This window comes from Elephantulus edwardii, unplaced genomic scaffold (genome assembly GCF_000299155.1).
Source record: "Elephantulus edwardii isolate Elephantulus edwardi_28Jun2011 unplaced genomic scaffold, EleEdw1.0 scaffold00015, whole genome shotgun sequence".
Classification (NCBI taxonomy): Eukaryota; Metazoa; Chordata; class Mammalia; order Macroscelidea; family Macroscelididae; genus Elephantulus; species Elephantulus edwardii.
In genome coordinates, this window is record NW_006399765.1 from 16987435 (window position 1) to 17013517 (window position 26083).

Here is a 26083-nt window from a genome sequence, read left to right on the forward strand (position 1 = left end):
TCATTCATTGTTGCACTTTTCTCCCTGCCCACCCCCCCCCCCCAACTCGCTATTCTCTTTGAAAAGTAAAAGAAAAATTCTTTCATTGTTATACAACCCCCTCCCCCTCCCCAGTCCACTCCACTATGCAGGTTTCATTCTGGACTCTTGTCATGACAATAACACCTAATCATATATTCCTCCTAAACAGTTCTCTCCCTCATCTGTTTCAATGCAGTATATATTATTTATCCCCTCTTTCTTACCCCCAACTCTGATGTCAGTCCCACTTTACAATAGTGGCACTATGCAGTATTTGTCCTTTTGTGACTAAGATAGTTCACTCAGCATAATGTCCTCCAGAGTCACCCATTTTGCATAACATTTCATGAGTTCCTTATTTTTCAATGCAGCATAGTATTCCATTGTGTGAATATACCACAGCTTCTCTATCCATTCGTTTGTTGATGGGCACTTGGGTTGTTTCCAACACTTTGCTATTGTGAACAAAGCCGCAATAAACATAGGTGTGCATATATCTGCTTGGGTGACGGTTATGGTTTCTTTGGAGTATATTCCAAGTAGAGGAATTGCTGGGTCAAATAGTATTTCTGTTTCCAACTCTGTGTGCCTTTAGCGATGCAGTGCAGCTTCTTTCTCTCTAGAGAGTTGAATTTTATTCTTAACTAAATGTGGGAATCTCTAGGGGACAGGATGCATTTTAGATTCTCTCTCTTAGGGGTAAGAATAGAGCTTTCTTAACAGCAGCAAGGCTTTGGTTCCTAGAAAACTCCCTGTATTTTCTAGCTTCAAAATTACAGAGAAACCAAACCCTGGCCTCAGACATCAGGTTCTTGCATTCACAAATTCTAACCCCTGATTTTCCCTCTTCTGCCAGTGCCCGGCCCACTGACTTCGACTTCCTCAAGGTCATTGGCAAAGGGAACTATGGGAAGGTGAGTGATGAGGGTTAGGATTGGAAATCTGGGTCTTCTCTTCCCAGCATCTCTATGCTGGGCGGTCACTGGCATCAGCCAAGAGGATGATTTTTGCAGGACCCTGGAACCAGGGCTGGGGTCTGTGTGGCCACTGGGGCTTTGGAAGTCTGGAGAGGCGAGTGATTAGCCCAGTGCTCACTGGTCTCTCAATTGTGCTTCTGTGCAGGTCCTACTGGCCAAGCGCAAGTCCGACGGCATATTCTATGCGGTGAAGGTGCTACAAAAAAAGTCCATCTTAAAGAAGAAGGAGGTACCAGAGCTCTTCTGCTGGTCCTCAGCCCTCAGCGTAGAGTGGTCTCCAAAGACGGACTCCAGCTCTGAGGAGTCCAAGGGATTGGGTGCGAAGGGTACAGAGGTGGTCACAGTCAGGGCCCAGGTGGAGCCCAGGGTCTGCCCTTTTTCAGGGAAGGCATGCTAAGTAAGTGGTCTTTAGGACATAGTCTTGTTCCTCTGCCCTTCGCTGAGAAGTGGAGGGCTCCAGGATGGGCCAGCCTCCCCTCACTGGTACGAGGCTTCCTGTCTGGGTGACTCTGGGGTAGTAGTTTATGTTCTCTGAGTTCTGGTGGCATCATCTGAAGAGAACTGCACTGTTAGCCCAAAGGCCACGCCTCGCTGGCAGTTTAAATCCACCAGGGGCTCCTTGAGAGACAGATGGGCTGTCTGCTCCCATATGACCACAGAGTCAGAAACCCAATGACCCTCACCGGCTAGGAGTCAGTTTCAACTCCATGCGGTGAGTTCAAGGTGTTTCGGGGGTGATTATGGTTGGTTTTTTGTTGTTGGTTTTTTAAGAATGAGATTTTCAGTGCAACAATGAATGAATGAAAACCCAAAATCTCTGTAAATGTTCATTAAAACTAATAAAATTTAATAAAAAAATTAAAAAAAGAATGAGTGACTAAGCAAAGAAAAAGAATGAGATTTTCAGAATGTTTACTTTTGGTCTTGGGGAATCCATACGTAGACCAAGAGAAAAGGTTGTTAAAAAATAGCAAGGCGATAGTACGTGGTTTTAAATCAGAAAATGTGTTATGTCACACGGTGTAGCATTTTGGTTTTGTTTTTACATTTTTTCATTACTTTTAATGAAAGTTTACAGAAACTAAGGGTTTCCAGTCATTCATTGTTGCACTTTTCTCCCTGCCCACCCCCTCCCCCCTAATTAACTTTTCTCCTTGAAAAGAAAAAGAAAAACTCTTTCATTGTTATAGGGGTGATTATGTTTTGTGGGGTTTTTTTAATAATACAACATATTTTTTTACAGCATATTCTTCCCATTTAATTTTTTTCCATTCATTCATTGTTGCACACTTTCCTCCCTGCCTACCCCTCCCCACCAGTTCGCTTTTCTCTTTGAAAAAGAAAAAATACTTTCATTGTTATACAACCCTCCCCTCCAAGTCCACAGTCCACTTTACTATGCATTTCTTTTTCGGGAATCTTGTCATGAAAAATAATACCTAATTATATATTCCCTTTAAACAATTCTCTTCCTCATCTGCTTCAATGCAGTATACAGTATTTATCTATGGAGGTTTTTTTTAAAAGGACATTTCAAGCCTTAAATTTCTAGCTGCATCTGCTGGTTTGAGTCACTGTAACATCCTAGTCCCATCAAGAGAACAGAGCAGGTCCTGAAAGGGAACTGAATATCAAGGCAGCTGACCCAGGAAAGGGAGAGGTTCATATTGACAGGGATATCACAGGAGTGGGGCGGGGAGGTCTTCCCAAAGGAAATAGCCTTGCAGTCGCCATATGTCCTGCATGTCTAGCTTCCAGAGACATCCAACGGTCTGGAAAAGAGGTGGGATCCTGTGGACAGGAGAAATAACAAGAGCAAAGGCATAAATGTGTGTAATGCACGTGGAAGACATGGTTACTTGTTTCTTTGTTTCCTTGGATCGCATTTATGTCATTAGTGGTCATATGAGCTTTGCTTATCACCCCAGAGGCAGAGGTTTCTGATCTAGGGGCTGGAGCTGTGTCCCCCTAGACTGGTTGAGGATGAGGCTGACCTCGCTGAGTCCCGTAGACCAGGCAGGAAGCTTGAGTGTGGCTTTGAGGGCAATAGGGAGCCATAGAGGGTGTTCAAGAGGAGACATAGGGCAACCTCTACCTGAGTGGCTGTGACATGCGCCCCCGTCCGTGTGACCCACAGCAGAACCACATCATGGCCGAGCGCAGCGTGCTTCTCAAGAACGTGCGGCACCCCTTCCTCGTGGGCCTGCGCTACTCCTTCCAGACGCCTGAGAAGCTCTACTTTGTGCTGGACTACGTTAACGGTGGAGAGGTGCGTGAGACTACGGGGAGGCTGTCGCAGGGAGCCCCGCACCCCACATACCCACCATGTGCTCACCTCCTCTGTACAACAGACCCATTCTGTAGATGAAGAAACTGAGGCTCAGAGAGGTGACTCACTTACTCAAGCCTACCTGGGGTGGGGGGTGGGGGTACTCGACAGAGCCAGGATTTGAATGTGAGTTGGCCTGGTTTTCAGCCAGAATGTTTTCATGCCTTCTGCACATGAGGCTGTCCGTGAACTCACTGTGCTGAACTTGAGGAAGGTCAATGCTAAGAGGGTCCCTGTGGCGGAGACTTCTAGGGCCTCCATATTTACACCACAGGTACCAGGGGATGGTGATGGACAGGTCACCATGGGAGGAAGAGCTAGGTCAAATCAGGTTCCCTCCTGGTCTCCACTGTCTCACTGGACAAAGTGACAAAGGGTAGTGACTCCAGATTTAATCCGGGCCACTTTGTGTCAGACAGCCTAATGACAAGAGGGGAGGGAGGTTTTGTCCTTTTGTGCCCTCAAGACCAGGCAGATGCTGGATGCCAATCAAACAAAAGGTAAGAAAGTTTTGCAATAATGTTGTTGTTGTTATGTTGTTAGGTGGCGTCAAGTAGCAGGCGACTCATAGCGACCCTATGAAGGAGAGTCCTCAATGCTTGGGTGCCTTTCATCCTCTCTCCAGGTTCTTAGGGTTTCCAGAGGCAAGCTATTACGGAAGTGGATACCACTCCTCCTTCCAAGCTTGTTTTAATCGGGGAGCTCTACCCCACTCTCTGTCCTCATTGGGTAACCAACCATTAACACATTTGACACATCATTGTCACAGTGTTCAGCCTCACAGCAACCACAAATTTCCGCTGTACGGCAACTTGTACACCAAGGCTATACGACCTAGAGGAATGTCTGAACAAAAACAATGAAAGACAGGCTCGAGGGCCACAGATTAAGAGTCACCCCCACTTTGGCTTGGTATTTGCAATAATACCCATATATATTCAATCCATGGTATGCCCACTAGAAAACTCCCTTTCAGTTGATAGAACACTCAGAGCAGATCTCATAAAGGAAGCGCTTTAATTAGATCCCACCTCATTAAGAGCATGACTACGCCAAAAGTGCCCAACAGCCTCACCTGTCTCTCACAGGTGATGTTGGTGGCTAGTTGTTGAAAGTCTCCCCACCGGTATTCTCCTTGTAGCCAGCAGCTCCTGATTCTCCTGGGGAACCTCTTCCTTCCTCTGCTCTTGATCTTGAGGTTCAGGATGATGCTTTAGCACTCACATAATCCAGGGGACAATATGTTTCTCTTGCCCCAATGAGTGAGTCACTTCAAAGATGGCAATCGAAAAGAATCTTGAAGATTTTTAGAGTCTTTGCCAATAAGTCTCACTTGTTCTTACAAGAGTTGAAGCTGAAAGGAAATAACATTAAAGCTGATAGCCTTTTTCTGTAAATTAAAAAAAAAACAACACACACACAACTCCCAAACAACTTTGGGGGTGTAATCCATAGGGAGTTGCAGTGCTTACCCAAAGCCCTCGCCTCTTCTAAGGGTGGAAACCCGCCAGGGGCTTCAAGGGAGAGAGATGAGCAGTCTCCTCCCTTGTGATTTATAGCCTAAAAAAATCGGGATTGGTCTGTACCCACGTTGGTGATTGGTCTGTGTGCCGTTGAAAGTTGGGCTCAGTTTGACAGCTGTAATCGTCTCAGTGTCTCGGTTGCAGGAAAAAGCACATCTCTGAACTGTCCATGCAGTTTCAAGTCCAGCTCTGCACATCATGAGCGGTGTGAGCTTGGGCAATTCACTGAACTGCTCTGACTCTCCCAGACACCGACATAACATGTGACACTTTGAGTATTGTCTTGACAGTCAAACTAACCTGGCTAGGAGCCTGGAATCTAGTAGGTGCTCAGTAAATGCTAGCTGATCTCTCTTCCCCCTGACACTCGAACACCTGCAGGTGCTCTGTGGGGTGGGGACTGCATGCATTCCTTTTGCATGAGTGCATTGGACCTCAGGGATGGAGGACTTGGTCGTTCCATATGTAGCCTGTCACCCTGCACCGACGAGCGGGGAAAACCTCCCACCCTTCCGTCCTCTCTTCCAGCTCTTCTTCCATTTACAACGAGAGCGACGCTTTCTGGAGCCCCGGGCCCGGTTCTACGCTGCAGAGGTGGCCAGCGCCATCGGCTACCTACATTCTCTCAACATCATTTACAGGTGAGCCTGCTTGCGGCTCAGGGCCCAGCTCAGGTTGTTTTGCTCCAATAAGCAAGGGTTGTGTGAATCCTGAAACCCTGGTGATGAACTTGGTTCCTTCTAGGAGGAGGAGGACTTGCCAGCTGGGATTGGATCCGAAGCCCCTATCCCCAGCCTGTCCCCTTTGAGTCTCCATGAATGGTCCTCCTGGCCAAGCTCTGGGTCCCCAGCTGTCTGCACCAAATGACTGAGACTCAGCAGGGCTCTTTTTATTTTTCTGCAGGGATCTGAAACCAGAGAACATTCTCTTGGACTGCCAGGTTGGTGTCTCTGTGTGTGTGTGTGTGTGTGCTATATGTGATCAAGAGGTGTATACACATATGCACATGGTTCATGCCTGCATGAGTAGGTGTGGTCAAGTATGTGTGTGCTTGTGTGCCCATGATTATATCTGGGCGTGAACTTGTGCCCTGAGTGCACACGAGGCTGGAGATAGATATATATGTAATATGTGCACATGCATGTTAAGAAGTCTGTGTCGGGCAGGGGTAGAAGCCAGGTGGAGGTTAGATTTTTTCTCAGGCCTTCTATGTCATAAATTGGTTTCCTTGGAAACAGAGGCTGATATGTGGAGTTGGCTGCAGAAGGTTTATCTGGGGAATGTTTTTAAGAGGTGTTCACCTTTCCAGGGGGCGAGAAAAGCAAGAGTGGACAGAGAAAGTGGCTCACCTGTGTGTGACCTTAGCTGGTCTCACAGAGGCTGGGAGGGCCTGGAGCGGGAATGACTCTTTAGAATTGTCTTGGACTGAGGCAAGGAGATTGGGCCTTTGTGCCTGTGCATTGACCAGTCATTGGGTAGTGATTGCCCCTAGGGAGGGGCTTAGCACTGCATAAGGCAGTTCATGTCACAGAGGGCATTTGAACTTTCCCAGCAGGGGAAGAGGTAGGTAGGATGGGCATGCCAGGCCCAAGGAGGGCATCTGGGCAGACGTCTGCAGTATGCACCAACTCCATTATCTCCATCAATCACTTCTTTGACAAGTCGCTAAGTCCCTACCCCTCGACCACTGAGCGAGTGGCTGCCACCAGGCTCTCCTCTGGCAAAAGCAGTCTAAAGCTCCCTATGTTGTGATGGATGGATGGATGGATGGATGGATGGATGGATGGATGGATGGATGGGTCTGTGATGAGCAGAATGTCATCTGATGCCTCCAACCTGCTCCTGGCTTCCAGTCCTGGCTCTCTGTGTCTGGGGTATCTAGTCCCCATGGCCTCTGTTGCAGGGCATGATGTCTGGCTTTAGAGTTAAGCCATGCTCCTGTTCCTCCTCATCCTCAGGGACACGTGGTGCTGACAGACTTTGGCCTCTGTAAGGAAGGCGTTGAGCCTGAGGAGACCACGTCCACCTTCTGTGGCACCCCCGAGGTAAGTAGCCACCTCTGAGGGGAGCTCAGGTAGTGGAGGCCATAGCTCCATTGTAGAGCTACAGATTGTATCTGAAATGGCTTGCATTTTCTCCCACGTACTTGCCCTGAGCCTCAGTTTCCTCATACGCGTGTGTCACTGGCTATCAGGCTGCTGGGACCAGGCCAGCTGATGAGAATACAGCAATGCTACTGTCTGGGGCAAAACCAATGAATCTGGTCTATTTGTAGAGATTTATTTAAAGGAAATGTCACATCTGCTTGTAGAGGCTAGTACTTCTGAGCTCCATGAGTCAGGCTTCAGGAGAGAGAACAAATCCTTGGGTTTTTCCTAAGTCATGCAGTAGCTCTCATAGTTTGAGGGCTGGTACAGTCTTAAAATAGGCCCCATGGAGGGATTATGCATCCCTACTTTACAGATGAGGAAATCAAGGCCCTGTAAGGGCCTGAAACTGATAGGGTCAAGGTCTGAGGGATCTTCTGCCTCTTCCCAGATAATACAGTCTCTCAGGAGGCTCCTCTCCTCAGTGATGCAGACACCAGGCTAAGACATCATGAAACCCTGGGATTTGGCAGAAATCACCAGCTCTGTCTCAGGCCCTCCCATCTTCTAAAACCTATATGCGTGGTGACTGTTCATCTCTCCACGTGAACTCCAGTGTCACTTCTTCTCTCCTCATTTCTCTCCATCCCTCTAACCCTAAGATCTCCCATATGAGTTAAGTGCAACTTGCAGTTTACCAGTTAATCTCCCCACTGCATTGTGAACGTTCCCAGGACTGTCCTATTCCCAGGGCTTGGATAGCTCATCAGATGCATTTGCACAAATTAAAAACTCACCCTCTCTGGGTAGACCAATTAGGGTGAAAAAATACCCTTGTAAGGAAAAAAAAAGAATAAAGAAAAAAAAACTCTCTTTTTTTTTAATGTGCACCTTAGTCTTTATTTTTTTCTCACTAGTTTATTTACAAAATTATAATACAAATTTGAACAAATTCTTTCAATTTCCCTCACCCCCAGCCACCCATCAAATTGTACAACCCAGTGATTAATCCCCATTTCCCCCTGTGTATCCACATCTACATCCCTCTGCTTTCAGCCTCTCCCACCTCTCCTGGAACCTTATACTCCTTCTACAATAACAATATTTATCCTTGTGGGACTGAGTTAGATCATACTACTCTGAGTTAGATCATAATACTCTCCAGTCCCTCCCAAGTTAGATAATAATTTACAAAGTTATTGCTCCTGCGTGCTGCATAGTATTCCACTATGTGAAGGTACTGTAATTCCTCAATCCATTCGTTTATGGTTGGACATTTGGGCTGTTTCCATGTTCTTGTGATGATGAATATTGCTGTTATGAACATTGGTGTACAAATCTCCATTTGTGCCTCAGTTCTCATATTCTCTTCCAAGTAGTGAAATATGTGGGTCATATGGAATTTCTACATCCAGCTTTTTTTTTGAGATATTAATTTATAAAGGGCATGGAATCAGGGCTTTCATTGATGATGTCACATGGATCTTGGCTGAAAACAGAGAATACCAGAGGTATGTCTATGTTATATTAATTATGCAAAGATTTTTGTCTCTGTGGTTCATAACAAATTACAAATTATAGCTAGCATTGTGAAGAACAATAATCCCAGAACACTTAGTTGTACTTTATGTCCAGATTTTTGAGGAAGCACCAAACTGCCTTCCAGAATGGTTGTACCATGTCATGGCTTGGTGAACGGGTCACATCCAGGATATCAGCCCCCTTCTGCTGGTGCTTTGTGCAGTGCACAACAAGGGCAACTGTACAGAGCAGTCCTGCCTGGTGTTCTGTACATCACCAGTTCATGGCAAAGGGCCCTGCATGAAGCAGGCCTTTGGTCATCGGAAGCTCGGAGAGCACATGCACAATCAAATCAATGTCACATCAGGACCCTCTCTTTCAAGTGTCTTGTTTACAGAGGGAAACTGAAATTAGGGGGTCTTCCAAATAAATGTGGTTGTTCCCAACAGTACTTGGCCCCTGAGGTGCTTCGGAAGGAACCTTACGATCGGGCAGTGGACTGGTGGTGCTTCGGGGCAGTCCTCTATGAGATGCTGCAAGGCCTGGTGAGTGGGGTGTATGTAGCCATCTGCAAGGGACAGCTGGCTCTGGGGACCTGGGGTGAGTGTCTCCCGCATGTGGCCTGCTCCAGCTGTGATCAGAAAGCCAAATTAAGAAACAACAACAACAAAAACAACCCACACCAAACTAATGAGCATAGATAAATAGTAATTAATGATATAAAATATAATGTATATGAAAGATTGTATGAAACACAAAGTAAATGAAAGATTTTATAAAAAGCAATATACACAAATGAAACACAATGTAAACAAATCACTGTATGCAAACCAACAAACCCAGATCAAAAGAAAAGAAATGAGCTATTTTTGGCTGAAAAAGACAGTGTTGAAATATTGTTGTTGTTGATTACCGTCCAGTGGAGCACGACTCATAATGACTCTATAAACAAAAGACTTGAAACCTTTCTATAACGATCATTGTCTCTCAAAGTTTATAGAGTTTCCAGAGGCATGTCATTTAAGAAGTGGATGCCACTCCTGCTTCAGTATGCCATGTAGCATTTTACCAATTCTTGATTATCTTTTATTGATCACAACTGTTGATTTAGAGAAGCAGAGGTAAGAAAGCATCGCTGTTGGGTGCACATGACACATCTACATTATCATAATGTAAATTTGCAAACTCACTTTTTCTCCTTTAGTAATAATACTTTCAAGTAAACCTTCCCTTTTTTTTTTATTTTGGTGAATCAGAATTAATCCTCTCTGTCTCCCAATGTCATTGAGTCAGAACTCACCGCTGACCCAATGTTATAAAACCCAAACCCACAGCCGTCAACCCAAATCTCCCTCATAGAGACCTTCCATATTGAGTTTCTTTAGACGAGGAGACTGCCCATTTTTCTCCTGCAGAGTGGCCAGTGCATTTGAACCATCAACATTTTGGTTAACAGCCTGATACATTAGGCACTATGCCACCAGGGCGCCTTGCCAAAGTGCATATAAGGTTGTATTTTTATTTCAGTGATGTTGACAGCTCACTACACACCATCTAGTATATTATTATTTTGGTGTCTCAAAACAGCCTTTGGGCAAATGCAAAGAGACAAAAATTGATTAGTTGTTAGCAGCAACTAGAAGAAGAAGGGAGAAATGGGGAGTTTTTCCTTAAGGAGGACTGAGTTTCTGTTTGGGGATGAAAAACATTTGGAAATGGATCGTGATGGTAACTGTGTAGCAATGCCACTGAGTTGTGTACTTAAAAGTGGTTGAAATAGCCTATGCTTTGCTATTTATTTCGACCACATTTTTTTTAAAAAAGCCTTAAGAGGTTGGCACTGCAGGAAATACAGGTATTGTTTTTACTGAGAGAGAAATCAAGGTTTAGCAAGGTCACGGCACTGGTAGGTTGGGGAGCCCAGGAGTCCATGAGGGAGGGACTCTTAGGAGAAGACATGTCGACTTGCTATAGGCTGTGCTTTACTCTAAGTTGGTTTCACCTACCAGGCCTGGTGACTGGCTAGGCGTTGCGCTACCAACCCAAAGGTAGGTGGTTTGAATCCACCAGCAACTGCTTAAAAGAAAGATGGATGGTCTCTTCCTTGTGATTTACAGCCTATGAAAACATGGAGGGTCACCTATATGAGTTGAGTCTGACTCGATGGCAATAAGTCAGTGAGCCTGGTGGCTCTGATGGGAGGCTCTGCAGAGTAAGGAGGTGGATCTGGCTGAGGAGGTGGGAGGACAAACATGAGGGGAGAGGAGTGAGCCTTGAACAAGGTTTGGGGCCCAGCTGTCGTGTAGCTGCCTGACTTAACCCTCTGTGAGCCAGACTTCTCATCTGAAAGTCACAGCCTGTCCCAGAGAGTGATTGTGAGGCTGCACTGAGATGATGGAGGCAATGGCGTGAACTTGGCAGAGTGTGAAGTGCGTGCCTGAGCTGGCTAGCGTTATCAAGAGAGGTGGAGCAGGAGGTGCCCCTGGGCACTGCACACCCACCCTGGTGGAGAGACTGCTTGGTCTTCCCAGCATTCAGCTCAGCAGTGCCTGGGATCTTTGATTCTCTCCAGTACACCCATGTCTGAATCACAGGTCTGCATTAGACCCTTGACCACCTGCTTTGTTCCAAAACTCCCTGAGACCTGTGTCCACGCTAGCATCGATGACCCTCTTTCCTCTCTTTCCCTTCCCAGCCACCCTTCTATAGCTCAGATGTGTCCCAGATGTATGACAACATTCTGCACAAGCCACTGCAGATCCCTGGGGGCCAGACAGTGGCCGCCTGCGACCTCCTGCAAAGCCTTCTCCACAAGGACCAGAGGCAGAGGTTGGGCTCTAAAACAGACTTTGTAAGTATCTGGCCAGGGGAGGACTGGCCCTCTAGGGGGCTCTTGAACCTCAAGCATGTTAGCATACATCCAGCTGTTCTTTAAAAGCAAGCCCTACCAACTTGCTTACTGTTGTCACTTGTTGACTACTTTATCTATCAATCCAACTAGCATTTACTGAGCACCTACTCTGTGCCTGCCCCTGAGCTAAGTACTGGAGATTCCACACATTGGATTTCTTTATGGGATTGAGTGAGCAACAAACAGCCAATACATACAATTATTAGAAAACGTGCCAAATAAAAGGAAGGAGAGGGCCAATGAGCTGAAACGGATAGTAATGAGAAAGGACCAGTTCACACTGGCGTGGTCAGAAAGATCCTCTCTGAGGGGCTGACAGTTAACCTGAGAATTGAAGGAGAAGAAGAGACTATTATATGGAGAGCTGGGAGAAGGCATCTCAGACACCAGGGGTGTGCAAATGTCCTGTGGTAGGAACAAAGAGGAGAGTGGTAAGCTATAGGGTATTTTGGGCAAGGCAGTAGAATGGTCTGACTTAATGGGGTTTTGTTGTTATTTTTAAAAATTTTATGTGTGTGTGTGTGTGTGTACACTATCAAATGGGATCTGACTGGTACAGGAGGAGATTGTCCCTCCTTCTCCAGCAGAGCATGTGGTGGATTCAAACCATGTACCTCTGGGAATGCAGTGCAGCTTCTTGCCACTAGGCCACTAGAGCTCCCTCTAACTTAATGTTTTAAGACAATTCCTCTGGCTCCTGTGCAGAATGACTTAACTTGTTTTGTTCTGGTTTTTCCAAGACGTCTGAGCTCTTACTTCTTTTCAGATCTCGTATTGTGCACCCAAAATATAGATATGAATAATTCATAGACTGCTCCCTTAGCAAGTGTCTTTGTTATCTAGTGCTGCTATAACAGAAACACCCCAAGTGGATAACTTTAACAAACAGAAGTGAATTATCTTACAGCTTAAGAGACTAGAAGTCTGAGTTCAGGGTGTTGAGCCTAGAGGAAGGCTCTCTCCTTCTGTCAGTTTGAGAGGATGAGCTTCATCTCCTTTGATCAGCTGATGGTCTGACCTTGCTTGGAGATCTTCATGTCTTGGCATCAGCCGTCTCCTGGATCTAGGAGGTTCTCAGCACAGGGACCCTGGATTGAAAAGACATACTATGCTCCTGGCTCTTCTTTCTTGGTGTCACTGAGGCCATCCCTACTTTGCTCACTTATCTCTCCTTTCATCTCTTGTAAAACAAAAGGTAGTGTCATCTATACTCAAGGAAACTCGCTTTATATCAGATCTGGGCTGTGGCCTGATTAAAGGTATTCCTCAATCCCTTGTCACCTTACAACTGATTGATCACATCATGGGCCAGATGACATCATTATGTAACTACCTCTAATCCTGCTTCTGTAGCATCATTGCCAGGTGCCCTGGCATTGGCTCCCACTCATAACTTCACATTTAACAGAATGAAACCTTATTTACAACACATAGGATAATGACACAAGGCTGAGAATCATGGCCTGGCCAAATTGACACATATTTTATCCAAGACAACAAATTGTATTATTTTAAAGTAATTCTTTAAGAAATAATCTAACTTTCTTTACCCTCAAACCATGAACACTTGGATTTAGAAAAAAGATCACAATGCTTTTCACCTCCCAGGTTTCATTTCATTACTAAAAACCATATTACTAGGATGCCTAGACAGGCCAAACTCCTGTGGTTCAAATCCCTGCTCCACCACTTACTATAGGTAGAACCATGAAACATGATTTAGTTTCTCTGTGACCCTCAGCCACCTACCTATAATAATAGCACCAATGTCATATAGCTCTTTTGAAGAGCAAGTGAATTATATATGCCAAATACTTAGACCAGTGCCTGGCAGATAGAAAGTGAATTTTAAATGTTTGTACCAGCAGCCCTACATGCTAGATATTGTGACATTTAATAACATTTAAGACATTTTTCTACTTAACCCTCAATGGATTTTCAAAAGAGCCTTTTATAAAGATAACTAACTCCTCCTAAGCTGAAATTTGCATCTTAAAGCAACATATAACCTTGGAAATAAGTTAGGTTCCTATAGATCAAAATTCAAAGAGTTTTAAAAGTCTCCAGAAGAAGTCCCCCTGGCTACCCATTTCTTCAATTTAGAGACATCCAGTGTTGCTCATTTCTGGGTCATCCTTTTAAAAGATATTTTAGTTTTTTTTTAACAAGTCCACTGATAGAGGGTTCAGAGAAACATTCTCTGAGAAGCATGGATAAAAGAGTCCTCCTGCGAAGGGAGGAAATCGGTGCCACTGTTGGTTTTGATTAGGGAGAACGGTGAAACATGCCAATGGTGAGTCCTCATTTCCCAGTATCTGGAGCTTGGCTTGAGCTTTCATTTTCCAAGCCTCCCTTAGGGAGTGGATTCCACTCGTTTCCCATGTTTGCTTTCTGGAATATTTAAGGTGCACTGAAGCAATGTGGGAGGAGGGGAGGTCCTAAGCTCCCTTGGGGATGACCCCATCCGAGGGTAGATTCTCCTATCTGGGTCCTGGGCACACCTCTAAGGCTTTGGATGGTGCTGGCACAGCACCTGTTGCCTTTGAGGCAATTCCAACTTGTAGCAACCCTCTGAGATAGAGTAAGTAGAAATGTTTGGTAGGGTTTCCAAGGCTGTACTCTTTCTGGCCTTATCTTTCTTCCACGGAGGAGCCGGTAGGTTTGATCCACCAACCTTTTGGCTAGTAAAAGAGTGTTTTAACCACTTTGCCGCCATGGATCCTTGGCAAAAGGAAGCTTCCATAAGCAACTGCAGAAGGAAGGTAAATGATGACACATGGCTACAGCCAATCTTCAGGATGTCTTCTTATCCTAAGAAACTGGCCAGAATTGCACGTTCTTTTTTCTCCCAGTAAATGTTTTAGGGCTTTGGGGGCCTTGTGGGTTTTGAGGGTGGGATAGGGGCATTTACAGGGAGGATTACTTCTGCCCTGCACTTTCTCCCTGCAGCTTGAGATAAAGAACCATGTATTCTTCAGCCCCATCAACTGGGACGACTTGTATCACAAGAGACTGACTCCACCCTTCAACCCAAATGTGGTAAGAGGTTATGACATCTAGGTTCTGGATTCCTGGGGCGGATGGGTGTTTGGAGGCTGTCTGGGATGGTCCTCTTATGTAGACAGGGTTCTAGAGGTTTGGTGACCGTCGAAGGCCACGCAGCAAGCTAGAGGCAGAGCTAGATCTAGAAATCAGAAGGTGTGGCTGCCTGTTCAGCTCTGTGGCAGGAGCCATAATACCATTTCCACAGATAACACCTCTCTCCTCTTGCTGATGCTGCTGTTTTTATTATGTACAGTAGAGTCGAAACTGATTCATAGTTGACCCTCAAGCGGGTTTTCAGAGACTATCAATTGCATAAGTGGGGATTGACTGTCTTTCTTTTGCTGAAAGGCTGGTATATTCGAATCACTTGCCTTTAGCAGTGATAATATTTGAAAAGGTACACTGAGCTGGACATTGGAGGTTCTCTCAACCACCTGTAGAGGGCAGTGCAGAGCAGTGCCAAGCTCTTTCAAAGCGTAGGCTGCATAGTAAACACTTGCCAGGGTTCATTAGTTGTTTGTATTTGTTCTTTGATAAATTGCCTGTTCCTGAACATGTCAGATAGATACAGTCCAGGTATCTGAAACATCTCTTTATGTTAGAATTTGTTTAAAGTAAAGATAATATTGAATATATGCCCTAGAGGGATGATGTCATACAGAATACCAGATAGGGAACCAGTTTAATGCAATGTCTGCAGTTTAGAGTAAGATACAGGGGTAAAGTCCTGGTTCTTCCACCTCCCCTTTGAGTAACTTTTATTTAAGTTGAACATCAGCTTTTTCTTCATCTGTAAACCACAGAAAGCACTTCCCTTGCCCAGGGCCACAAGGCTTGGAAGAGTTCAGGGCCAAGAATCAGAATTTGGGTTTGGAATTCTGAGCTGTGAATTGGGACTACTGTGACTCACGTTTTTGTTTTTTTTTTAAAAAGCTGGAAAACTTGTCTGCTTAGTTCTAAAGCTCAAGAATGCCACTCTTTTTTCTTTCTTTTCTTTTTATTTTAATGTAAGTTTACAGAGACTTTGGATTTCCATTCATTTATTGTTGCAAACTTTCCTGCCTGCCCACTCCTTCCCGCAGTTCGATTTTCTCTTTGAAAAGTAAAAAAAAAAAAAAATTCTTTCGTTGTTTTACAATCCCCCCCAAGTCCACTCCATTATGCAGCTTTCGTTCTGGAAAGAGTGCCGTTCTAAAACAGGTCCACAGCGCCGTCCTCATGCTTGTCTGCTTCCTAACACCTGCAGCACAAGAGGACCAGCACCAATGTGCAAGCCTTTTTTGAAGCCTGTGTTTTTGTTTCGTTTACTGATGTCCACTGGCCTCAGCGAGTCTCATAGCGACAGCGTCCTTACTCTCCCTCTCCTGCATCACCAGGATTTCTCTTCTTCACAGGACCCATCACCTGTTTGCTCCCAGGCTTATCAGCAATCTCCCTGTTGTTTTGTTGTCTGTTGGCATGGCGTCAGCTCGGACTGATGGCCACCTTATGAAGACAGAATGAAACGTTACCCAGTCCTGAAACATTGTCCTGATGTTTGCTTGGGCTTGTCATTGCAGCTGTCCTGTCACTGTCTCATGGAGTATTTCCCTCTCTTCCTTTACCAAACATCATGTCCTTTCCAAGCAACTGATCTTTCCTGATAATGTGTCCAAAGTCAATGAGCCAGAGTCTCAGCATCGCACAAGCTTGGTAACACCCGGGACATACTGTATTTTGTCTTCCCAGTGCCTGGCAAGCATTCACTGGGTGTTTGTTGACTAATGGGCTTGCTCAAGGGCTGGTGTGGTTCAGGCAGAGTGGCAGAGAGTGAGAGGAGCAGATATTGGTTAGAGGACCTGTGGAATAAGATGGCAAATGCAAGTCCCTGAGAGACACTTAAATCAGAGTGTCCAGGAGGTACTTAGGGGGGAGGCCTACCATCCCCCTTCAAGGCATGTGGGATTCTTTGGCAATACTCACCCCGTGTCCCCTTTTTTTCATTGGTTTATATTCACAGGCAGGACCTGCTGACTTGAAACACTTTGACCCAGAGTTCACCCAAGAAGCCGTGTCAAAATCTATTGGCTGCACTCCAGACACTCTGGCTAGCAGCTCCGGGGCGTCAAGTGCATTCCTGGGGTTTTCCTATGCCCCAGAGGAGGATGCCATCTTGGATAGCTAGAAGAGAATGCCCCTGTGACACCACCAAAGACAGCTGGTATCAGTAAGGAGTTACATTCTGCTGCTTGTAACAGACACAGTAACAATGGCTTAAACAAAAAAACAGGTATATTCCCCCAACTACTGCAGAAGATCAAGGTCTACAGCCTTCGGTATGGATTATATCTCAACGTCAAGAAAACAAACGTCCTCACCACAGGACCAACAACCAACAGTATGCTAGATAGAGAAAGGATTGAAGCTATCAATGATTTCATCTTCCCTGAATCACCAATCAGCATCCTTGGTACCAGCAGTCAGGACATCAGGAAACATATTGCAAGGGCAAAGATGTCAGTTTGAAGACTAAGGTGTGCTTAATTCAGGTCATAGTCTTCATAGTCACCTGATATGCATCAGAGAGGTGGACAGTGAATAAGGATGGCAGAAGGAGAATTGATGCCTTTGAGTTGTAATGCTGGAGAAGAGTACTGAATATCCACTGGACTGCCAAAAGAATAAATAGATACATCTTGGAGAAAGTGCAGCCAGAGTGCTTCTTGGAGGCAAAGATGGCTAAGCTGCATCTTTCATACTTTAGACATGTAGCTAGGTGAGGTTGTTCTTTGGGGAGGGATATCATGCTTGGAAAGATGGGAGGTTATTGAAGGAGAGATGGAATCTCTAATGAGATGAACTGACACAATGACTTCAGCAATGAGCTTGAGTGAGGATAGGGCAGGGTTCAGGTTGGCTGCTATGAGTCGTATTGACTTGATGGCACCTAACATAAGAAGAATGGTCCAGGGCAATGATGATGACAGCTCTATGATCATCATGTGTTGAAACTTTTCTGTTCTCCCACCCTGGGCAGATGCCTCCCAGTATTAGAATCGCTTTATTATCAGAAAATGGTTGTTGGAGCTCTAGCCATCACGTCTGTGTTCCAGGCAGCGGGGGAAGGAGAAAAGGCAGGAAAGGAAAAGGGCCTCATTCAAGGGCTTCCCTAGAAGGTTGGACAGTGACTTCTACTTCCATCTCATTGGCCATCCAGTGCTGCCTGTAACTGAGGCGATGCTATGTGGTTTACTAGCTGGGCACCTAAGCATAATAACACAAGGGTCCTTACACTAGAGAGACAGGAAGGATGCTGGTTAGGCAATCAATGCTCTTTACCAGTGGGCGTCTTGGCATGTGCATTTTGATGTCTATGTGCAAAATAAGAAGGACATAATGTGCCTGTACGGTATTGCCATATCCGTCTATGTTATGATGTCTTTCACATGAATAGTGCTGGACATCTGTTATCTAGTTTGATTGTCCAGCATCTGAACCTCTTCTTATATTCAGGGAATTTTCTACTTTATGAGCCTTGGGAAAGGGCAAGAACTACCTCTACCTCCACTTACACAGCTGAAAATGTTTGTCTATGAACATTAAAGCACATTTAGACTAGACTACGGCACCGGAGGCTGAGAAACACAAAAGAGGAGGAACAGGTGTAAAAAGAACTAGCGATTGGAACGTGGAATGTGAGCAGTCTGAATGTAGGAAACTTGGACATTGTTAAAGAATAAGTCAAACGCATAAATGTTGACATACTAAGCAGTGATGAGCTGAGGTGGATTGGCATAGGCCAGTTTGAAAATGTTAGGTACCCATTTTCCTAGCCTCCCTTGCAGCTAGGGACAAGCGTGTGGTCCAGGGAAGTACTTGTGCCAGAATTTGACTGAAGAATGCGTGACATAAGAAAGAAGAGACTAAGGGGGTCTCTTTTACATCAAAGCAGTGATAAAGCACCTGCAAAACTGAGTTCCTGGGAGAAGTGGTAACAGTACAAACTGCTGCTGTTGGTGTTATGTGCCATCAAGTCAAAACCGACTCATAGCTGACCCTCCAGTGAGTTTTCAGAGACAGAAAATTGCATGGGAGTTGACTGCCCATCTTTCTCTCATGGAGCAATTGGTGGATTCGAACTGTGTGCCTTTGGGCTGTCAGCACAGCTCCTTACCACTAGGCCACCAGTGCAAACTGTAGCAATCTATATTCAGTGGCAGCAATAAGTAGCAGTTTCCTGATCCTGGCATGTCTAGTCTTGAACCTGTGCCTTCAGCTCTCCCAAAGATGCAGAGAACTTTTGACCTTTTAACACACTCCTTTTCTTTCTAATTGGCCAAGGTCAACTTTACTTGTCATTCAGAATAATGCCAATTCACTGTCAATGTCGTTAATGAGGGTCAAATCAAGAACTGGCTGCAGCGAATGTTAGGTGTCCTCGAATTGAATACAACTCGTCGTGACCCATGAACAGACACAATGAGGATGGTACAGCATAGGACAGGGCTCATATCTGTCATTCATACGGCCACAGCAAACGAAGTAGTGGGAAATGAGGTCTGGAAGACATTCAGCTGCTGCTCCTGGTCTGCTCCAGGCTACTAAATTCATGCTGTGCTTCACTTCACATGCCTTTTTACGCCTGGCTGGTTCAAGGCCAGGGGAGCATGGACCATGGACAGCGCCAGAGGCAGGTACAGGTTTGATCACCAGCACTTTCTGGCCACTGTTGGAGCTCCATGCTTCAAAATAAGTTGTTTCTGTAGGTCATTCTGACTGGACAGAACACGAGCACAGTAAGACCTTGTGAATCCAGGGTATCCTAAGTTTGTGGGACAGATCACCCTGCCTTATTTGGGTGGAAAAGCAGTTTCTTTTTCACAAAGTTGTTTGTTTTTTTCTCACAAGGTGGCCTTGTTAACTTATTCCCAAACATTTAAGTCTGGCAATTTTCTTAAGAGAATCAATGTGCAGTGCAACAATGAATGAATGAAAACCCAAAATCTCTGTAAATGTTCATTAAAACTAATAAAATTTAATATTAAAAAAATGTAAAAAAAAAAGAGAGAGAATCAATGTGTGCTGGTGATTTTTACTGTCTTTCCTCTTCACTCATCCTGGTCTACTCTGGCCCCCTCCACCCCAGACATTGTTAAGGATGAGATTAGGAAGCTATGGAAGAAGACTCCAAAGGCAGTGACCTATCAGAGATCAAAGTTGGGTGTATAAGAACTATTGTTAACCTTTGACCTGCCTGAGAAGTCTGAAAGAAACAGCCTGATTTCCACTTTAATTACTCACTGCTGGTTCTGACTTATATTGACATTCCCCTGGATTCCTGAGGCTGTAAATGTAGAATAAGGAGACTACCTCCTCTTTCTCTCTCAGAGCTAAAGGATTTGAACCACAAGAGATGCATGGCTGTGGGGTTAGCTGTGCAACTTACCATGGTCTACACACCAGAGCCTCATTTTCATACCACCTGCTATTTGATAAATGTGGAATCTGACCAGAAGGAAGCAAAAACATTTTACAAAAGAGGCTTTTGTTAAAAATATGTGTGAGAAATAATGTAAAAAATGTAAGATCAGGTATGGTTGTGAAACAAATAATAGTTCTCTCTGTTCTAAGACTGTAAAATCATGAACTTTTCCACCACAATAGAAAATAAAGATGAAAAAACCTTTGCTATTGATCAGGCCATGCCTATGGCTATTGAACACACCTTTAATTCTGAGTTTTATATACATATGTGCAATCTTCATACTAGCTCAACATTTAAAAATTACTAACCTAACTTTATAAATCAGAAACAAGAATCTGAACCCAAAAGGTTAAGGTAGTACAAAATACAGAGAGGAACTGAACTTAGCGGCAGCTAATTTTAAAGTTCGTGCTTTTTCTTCTACCTCCAACAGTGAGAGAAGAACTCTGGGTAGGTACTCCTTTGATCTTCCAGCAAAGGTCCTAAGAGCAGCCCCAACTCTTGACCTTTCATATTTATCCTTAAGTCCAAGAATAAGCACCCAAAATACTTACCCAGAAAGATTTCTCAATCACCCTGTTCTCTTTTTAACAACGCTGTGAAAAGGTAAAAAGAGGTGTGTTTTTTATTTCCACAAACTCCTACACCTCTGGACATGGGAGAGTTTTACAAATCAAAACTGTCAATCACCCCTACTTTCAGAGGCTGCAGAGGCACCGCACAAAAATCCACTCTAAGAGGGCAGGCGTGGAGCACTCCCCCAGAAAGATCAATGGTCTTTGTGGTTACTGGCTTTTACTGCTGACAGTTTTGACCTGACAGCCTGGATGTGGTGATGGTTCTTTTGTAACCATCAGAAGGGGTCTCTTCCTTCTGGCATGTCCTTCCTTAGTTCCTACCTGACTGGTACCATTCATCCTATATACTGAAGAAGTGCACCTCTCCTGGTCAGCATGCCCCTTCCCCTACTTCTCCAGCTCCTTGAATCCAGTTTGTTTTTAGATGGACTTAGAGGTTCAAACGGAGCAATGATTGGGACCAGCAAGACCACCTATTGTTTTCTTCGGCTGCACACTGTTGTGTGCCTTCTAGTAGACTCACAGCGACCAATAACAGAACCAACAACAGAACCAACAACAGATCTGATACCCTGTCCTACCCTTCACCATCCTTGTCTCCAAGGAGCACTGTAGCTGCACTTTCTCCAAGACATATCTGTTTGTTCTTTTAGCAGTCCATGGGATATTGGGTACTCTTTTCGAGTATCACATCTCCAAAGCATCTATTCTTCAGTCATCTTTATTTCTTGTACATAAGGTCATAAGTCGTAAGTCATCCTCGACAACAACCACAACAACAGGATCTGACTCCCTGTCCGTGGACGCCTAGACGGCAGGCTCATTTCACCACCTTCCAGGCTCTCAGACTGGGACGTGGCATCTGGGTGCTCAGTGATGTGCAGCTAAAGAAGGGGTAGAACTAGCCCTGTCATCATTTTCACCACTAAACCCGCCCACCTTCTTCCTTGTCCGCATCCTGCGGGAAGACCGAGCCCCTAATGCGGCGAACTCTTCCCTGGGTACCAACCACCTACCAAATGGGACCCGGGGCGCTCTTGTGCCTGCGCTCCTAGGACTGAGGCTGTACATTCTCCCAAACTTTTCACCCCGAGCCCTATCTTCAAAAGTTCTTACAGAGATTTAGTAATAAATAATAAAGTTGTTGTTTGTTGTTGTTATGTGCCGTCGAATTGCTTGCGACTCATAGCGACCCTATGTACAACAGCCCTAAACTCTGCTCTGTCCCATGCCAATCTCATTGCCTCTGACACACCCATCCCGATTACCCCAGTCACTGAATCAATCCACCTCATAGAGGGTCTTCCCCTCCTACGCTGTCCCTCCACCCTCCCAAGCATGATGTCCCTCTCTAAAGACCTGTCTCTCCTTACAACATGTCCAAAGTATGTCAGACGAAGCCCCAGAATCCTTGCCTCCAAGGAACAACCTGGTTTAACCCTCTCTAGGATGAATCTGTTTGTTTTCTTGGCAGTCCATGGTACATTTAATACTCTTCTCCAGCACCACAGTTCGAAGGCGTCAATTCTCCTTCTATCCTCCCTGGTCATTGTCCAACTCTCTGATGCACAACAAGTGATTGCAAAGACCATGGCCTGTATCACCTTAGTCTCAATTCATTTATACGTGCCAAAAAAAACATAAGCCATCTCCTGGCGGTGGTATTGTCATTATTGTCATCCAGGAGGATTAGCTAGGTCACACTAGCCCCGCCCCTGCGTGCACGCCCACCCACCCCGTGACGCATTTCCGGAGCGCCCGAGCCCGAGCGAGTCGGCGCCTTTCGTTTTGACGTCATCACGTCGCTCCGGAGTCGGTGTCCCGGTCCACGCCTTCCCCAGCGTGTCTGGGCGCTCGCCCGGTTGCTAAGTGACCCTTGGCTACCTGGCTGCAGGATGCTGGACGGCGTCAGGTAAAGATGGTCATCGCCGGGTCTCAGGTGAGAAGGGGTCCTGCTGCGGAGGGCCGGCCGGGGCATTGGGCGGCATGGGCGCTGGCGAACGTCTCGTCCAAGTGCGCTCGAGGCCTCGGGGCCAAAGTTAAGGAAAATGCAATGTCCCCCGGGGTAAAGTAAGCTGGGGCGCCGGGGTCGATCCGTATCCCTGTTAGCAGACGGGACTGGAATGTCCATCCCTCGGGCTGTACTTGTGTGCACCACCGAGTTGGAACCAACCCTCCTGTGGGCTTTCAGAGTCTATGAACTTTGATAAACATCGATAGTTTGTAGAGGGGCTTCAGGCCTTTTGTTCATAGGGTCACTGTGAGTCGTGCGCGACAATCAGCAACAATCCTGCATACGGGTTGGAAGCAGGAGTGGCCTCCACTTCCTAATCTACATGCATCTGTAAACTCTATGAACTTTGATAAGTGTCAGTAGTTATAGAAAGTCTTCAGGCCTTTTGTTCATAAGGTCGCTATGAGTCGTGCTCCACTTGACGGCAGTCAGCTACAATCGTATGGGAGGAGATTGCCCATCCTTCCACCGCAGAGCGGCTGGTATATTTGAACTGTGTGCCTTTGGTCTTGCAGCGCAGCTTCTTGCCACTAGGCCACCAGTGCTCCGCAGTAACTAGACAGTACTTTTGATTCTGTGTTATTGAAGGGGGAAAAATGAAAGCACAACACTACGCAAATACTGATGATTTCATTTTTAAGACTCTTCTAGCCCTAACGAAGGCGCTCTGCTGATAGCTTCGTGGTATTAGTAGTTCTCAGATAGTTGTGCCGCCAACTTTAAGGCACTTGATTCGAATCCACCAGCTGCCCCGTGGGAGAAAAATTGGCAGTCTTCTCCTGTGTAGTTTACAGCCTCTGAAAACCTGCTGGAAAGTCGCTGTGGGTCGGTTCTGACTCGATGAGACATAGAACAACAAGAGAGCCCAGCGAAACCAAGTTCTGGGTCATTCAGACAGACTAGCAGTTCTCTTTGCTGTTCTCAGGCGGATAAGCTGCTGATTTGAAGTGTGGCTTTCATTTCTCCTTTTAAAAGCCAACTAATGGCAAAAGCAGTTCATCCATCCCTCTTCCCTAGGAATCTGCCCTCCAGGACTATGTCAGAAACAATACCAGAAATATATAAATTCTGCTTGTATCTGGAGGGTCAGTTACGAGTCGGTTCTGTTTTGTTTAACAAGAGCAGTGTCTTTCATGGCTGAAAGTTGTAAAGATGCTCAGTGAAGGCATTATTTCATTATCATAACACAGCCATACCATAGATCATGCAACCACTAATCTTATTTTGGAAACTAACTTTCAGGAAACAGGAAAAAAGCAAAATACAGTGTTATATGTTGACATAAAACCAAATATGTATGCGGTGGAATAGAGCAAAAAGAAGAGAGCTGTATTACAGTGGTAAGGTTTCCACAGGGTTTGAGGTTTTTACCCCCAACATGACAAAGTTAAAGTTCAACTCAAAGAATAAATAGGTGAGACTAGCCAAGAAAATTCTGAAAATTAAAACGAATAAGAGATCAGCTCTCCAGCACCACTAGATAGTATATTATAAAGCTATTGATGCCTTTGAGCTGTGGTGCTAGAGAAGAGTATTGAATGTACCCTGGACTGACAAGAAAATAAACAGATTCATCCTGGAGAGGGTTAAACCAGGCTGCTCCTTGGAGGCAAGGATTCTGGGGCTTCGTCTAACATACTTTGGACATGTTGTAAGGAGGGACAGGTCCTAGGAGAGGGATATCATGCTTGGGAGGGTTGAGGGACAGAGCAGGAGGGGAAGACCCTCTATGAGGTGGATTGATTCAGTGACTGGGGTAATCGGCATGGGAGTGTCAGAGACAGTGCGATTGGCACAAGACAGAGCAGAGTGTAGGGCTGTTGTACATAGGGTCGCTATGAGTCACAAGCGACTTGATGGCACATGACAACAACATAGATCGGGAGTCGGTGAAAAAGAGACCCTCGATGAGACGGATTGAGCCAGTGACTGCAACAAAGGACGTAAATGTAGCAGAGAATGTGTGATGGTGCAGGAGTGGGCAGTGTTTCCCGCGGTTGTACATTGAGTTGTTAGGGGTGGAGCTGACTCAGTGGCACGTAACGACTGCAGCTGAAGGCACCTGTTTCTTTCTTTTGAGGTATTACTTATTCTCGTTTTCTCATCTCTCCTTTCTTCCTTAAGGACACCATGGAGAAAGAGCTTCGGAGCACCATTCTTTTCAATGCATCCAAAAAGGAGATCTTTACCACCACTAGTGGGTATAAATCCATGCAGAAAAGACTCCGGAGTAATTGGAAGATTCAGAGGTGATGATGATGTTTTCCTTTCTGTTGGTACAATTGGAAACTCCTTTCAACTCAGCAAAGGTTGAGCAGGAGTAAATAAATTATTATGAAGGAGCCTTTGTAAATTGGCAGTAAACGTACTATTATGGTGCCTCCCCAAAATTACTTTAATTCTATGTTGTTGTTGTGTGCCATCGAGTTGCTTGTGGCTCATAGCCATCCTGTGTACAAGAGCCTTAAATGCTGTTCTATCCTGTGCCAACCTCACTATCTCAAACACACTCATTACCACCACTCCACTCACAGAATCGATCCATCTCATCAAAGGTCTTCATCTCCTGCGCTGTCCCTCCACTCTCCCAAACATGATGTCACTCTACAAGGACCAGTCCCTCCTTGCAACATGCCCAAAGTATGTCAGATGAAGCTTCAGAATCCTTGACTCCAAGGAGTATTCTGGCTTCTCCCTCTCTAGGACAAACCTGTTCTCCTAGCAGTCCATGGTATATTCAACACTCTTCTCCAGCACCACAGCTCAAAGGCATCAATTCTCTTTCTATCATCCCTATTCACTGTCCAACTCTCCGATGCATAGCACATAGTTGCAAAGACTATAGCCTGGATCAGGCGTGCCTTAGTCTCCAGTCTGACATCGTTGTACTTCAGTACTCTTGAGAGGTCCCTCACAGCTGACTTTCCCAATGCAATATGTCTCTTGATTTCCTGGCTGCTGTTACCAAAGTAAACTAAAACTATTAGCTAATTATATGTGTAATTTTTTTTTACAAAATGGAGTTTTTCTAGGTCATTTGGTAATTATTATTAAAATTATGTGATTATTTTAATATGAGTTAATGCTATGATTTAGAGAAAGGAAAACTGGAAATAAAAGGAGAATCAATCTCTCTCTCTCTGTCCTCTGGTTCCATACAGTCTAGAAACCAAAATAATTGCTAGATTTATTTACATAATGCATCTAATACTTCCTTCTAAAATTCTGTTTCTAGCTTAAAAGATGAAATTACATCAGAGAAACTAATTGGAGTGAAACTGTGGATTACAGCTGGACCGAGGGAAAAATTTACAGCAGCTGAGGTAAGAAATATGTTGGAGGTCTTGGAAAGAGTATGAGATTAAATGTGGAACAAAACATAAAATCTTAAAAAATGAGCCTGTCTCCTTAGATACCCTTCAAACTTAGAATTAAGTCCAAAATTATAGCTCAGCTTTGAGCCACAGGATAGATAGGACTATCAGGTGAATAACAACAGCGGAGAGGTAACACTCATTGGAACACTAAACCATATGAGATGAAAAGGCTAGCATTTGCTGAGGGTTAAATTCAGAAAGGACAAAAGGAAACTCAAGAAACGGGGAAAGGCACG

General features: G+C 45.1%; 2 protein-coding genes across 2 annotated transcripts in view; both read left to right on the forward strand.

Annotated features, from left to right (window-relative positions):
* Positions 1–16690, forward strand: part of SGK2 (serum/glucocorticoid regulated kinase 2) — an 18181-nt gene extending 1491 nt beyond the window's left edge. The window contains exons 3-12 of the mRNA XM_006881536.1: positions 878–935; positions 1144–1227; positions 3136–3267; positions 5379–5491; positions 5754–5790; positions 6809–6895; positions 8908–9003; positions 11154–11309; positions 14319–14408; positions 16414–16690. Of these exons, the coding sequence (XP_006881598.1) occupies positions 878–935; positions 1144–1227; positions 3136–3267; positions 5379–5491; positions 5754–5790; positions 6809–6895; positions 8908–9003; positions 11154–11309; positions 14319–14408; positions 16414–16578 (1018 nt within the window). The 3' untranslated portion in view covers positions 16579–16690. The remainder of the gene's footprint in view (positions 1–877; positions 936–1143; positions 1228–3135; positions 3268–5378; positions 5492–5753; positions 5791–6808; positions 6896–8907; positions 9004–11153; positions 11310–14318; positions 14409–16413) is intronic.
* A 5624-nt stretch (positions 16691–22314) lies between these two features.
* IFT52 (intraflagellar transport 52 homolog (Chlamydomonas)) overlaps positions 22315–26083 on the forward strand; it is a 36082-nt gene continuing 32313 nt past the window's right edge. The window contains exons 1-3 of the mRNA XM_006881537.1: positions 22315–22395; positions 24595–24719; positions 25706–25793. Coding sequence (XP_006881599.1) covers positions 22375–22395; positions 24595–24719; positions 25706–25793 — 234 coding nt within the window. The 5' untranslated portion in view covers positions 22315–22374. The remainder of the gene's footprint in view (positions 22396–24594; positions 24720–25705; positions 25794–26083) is intronic.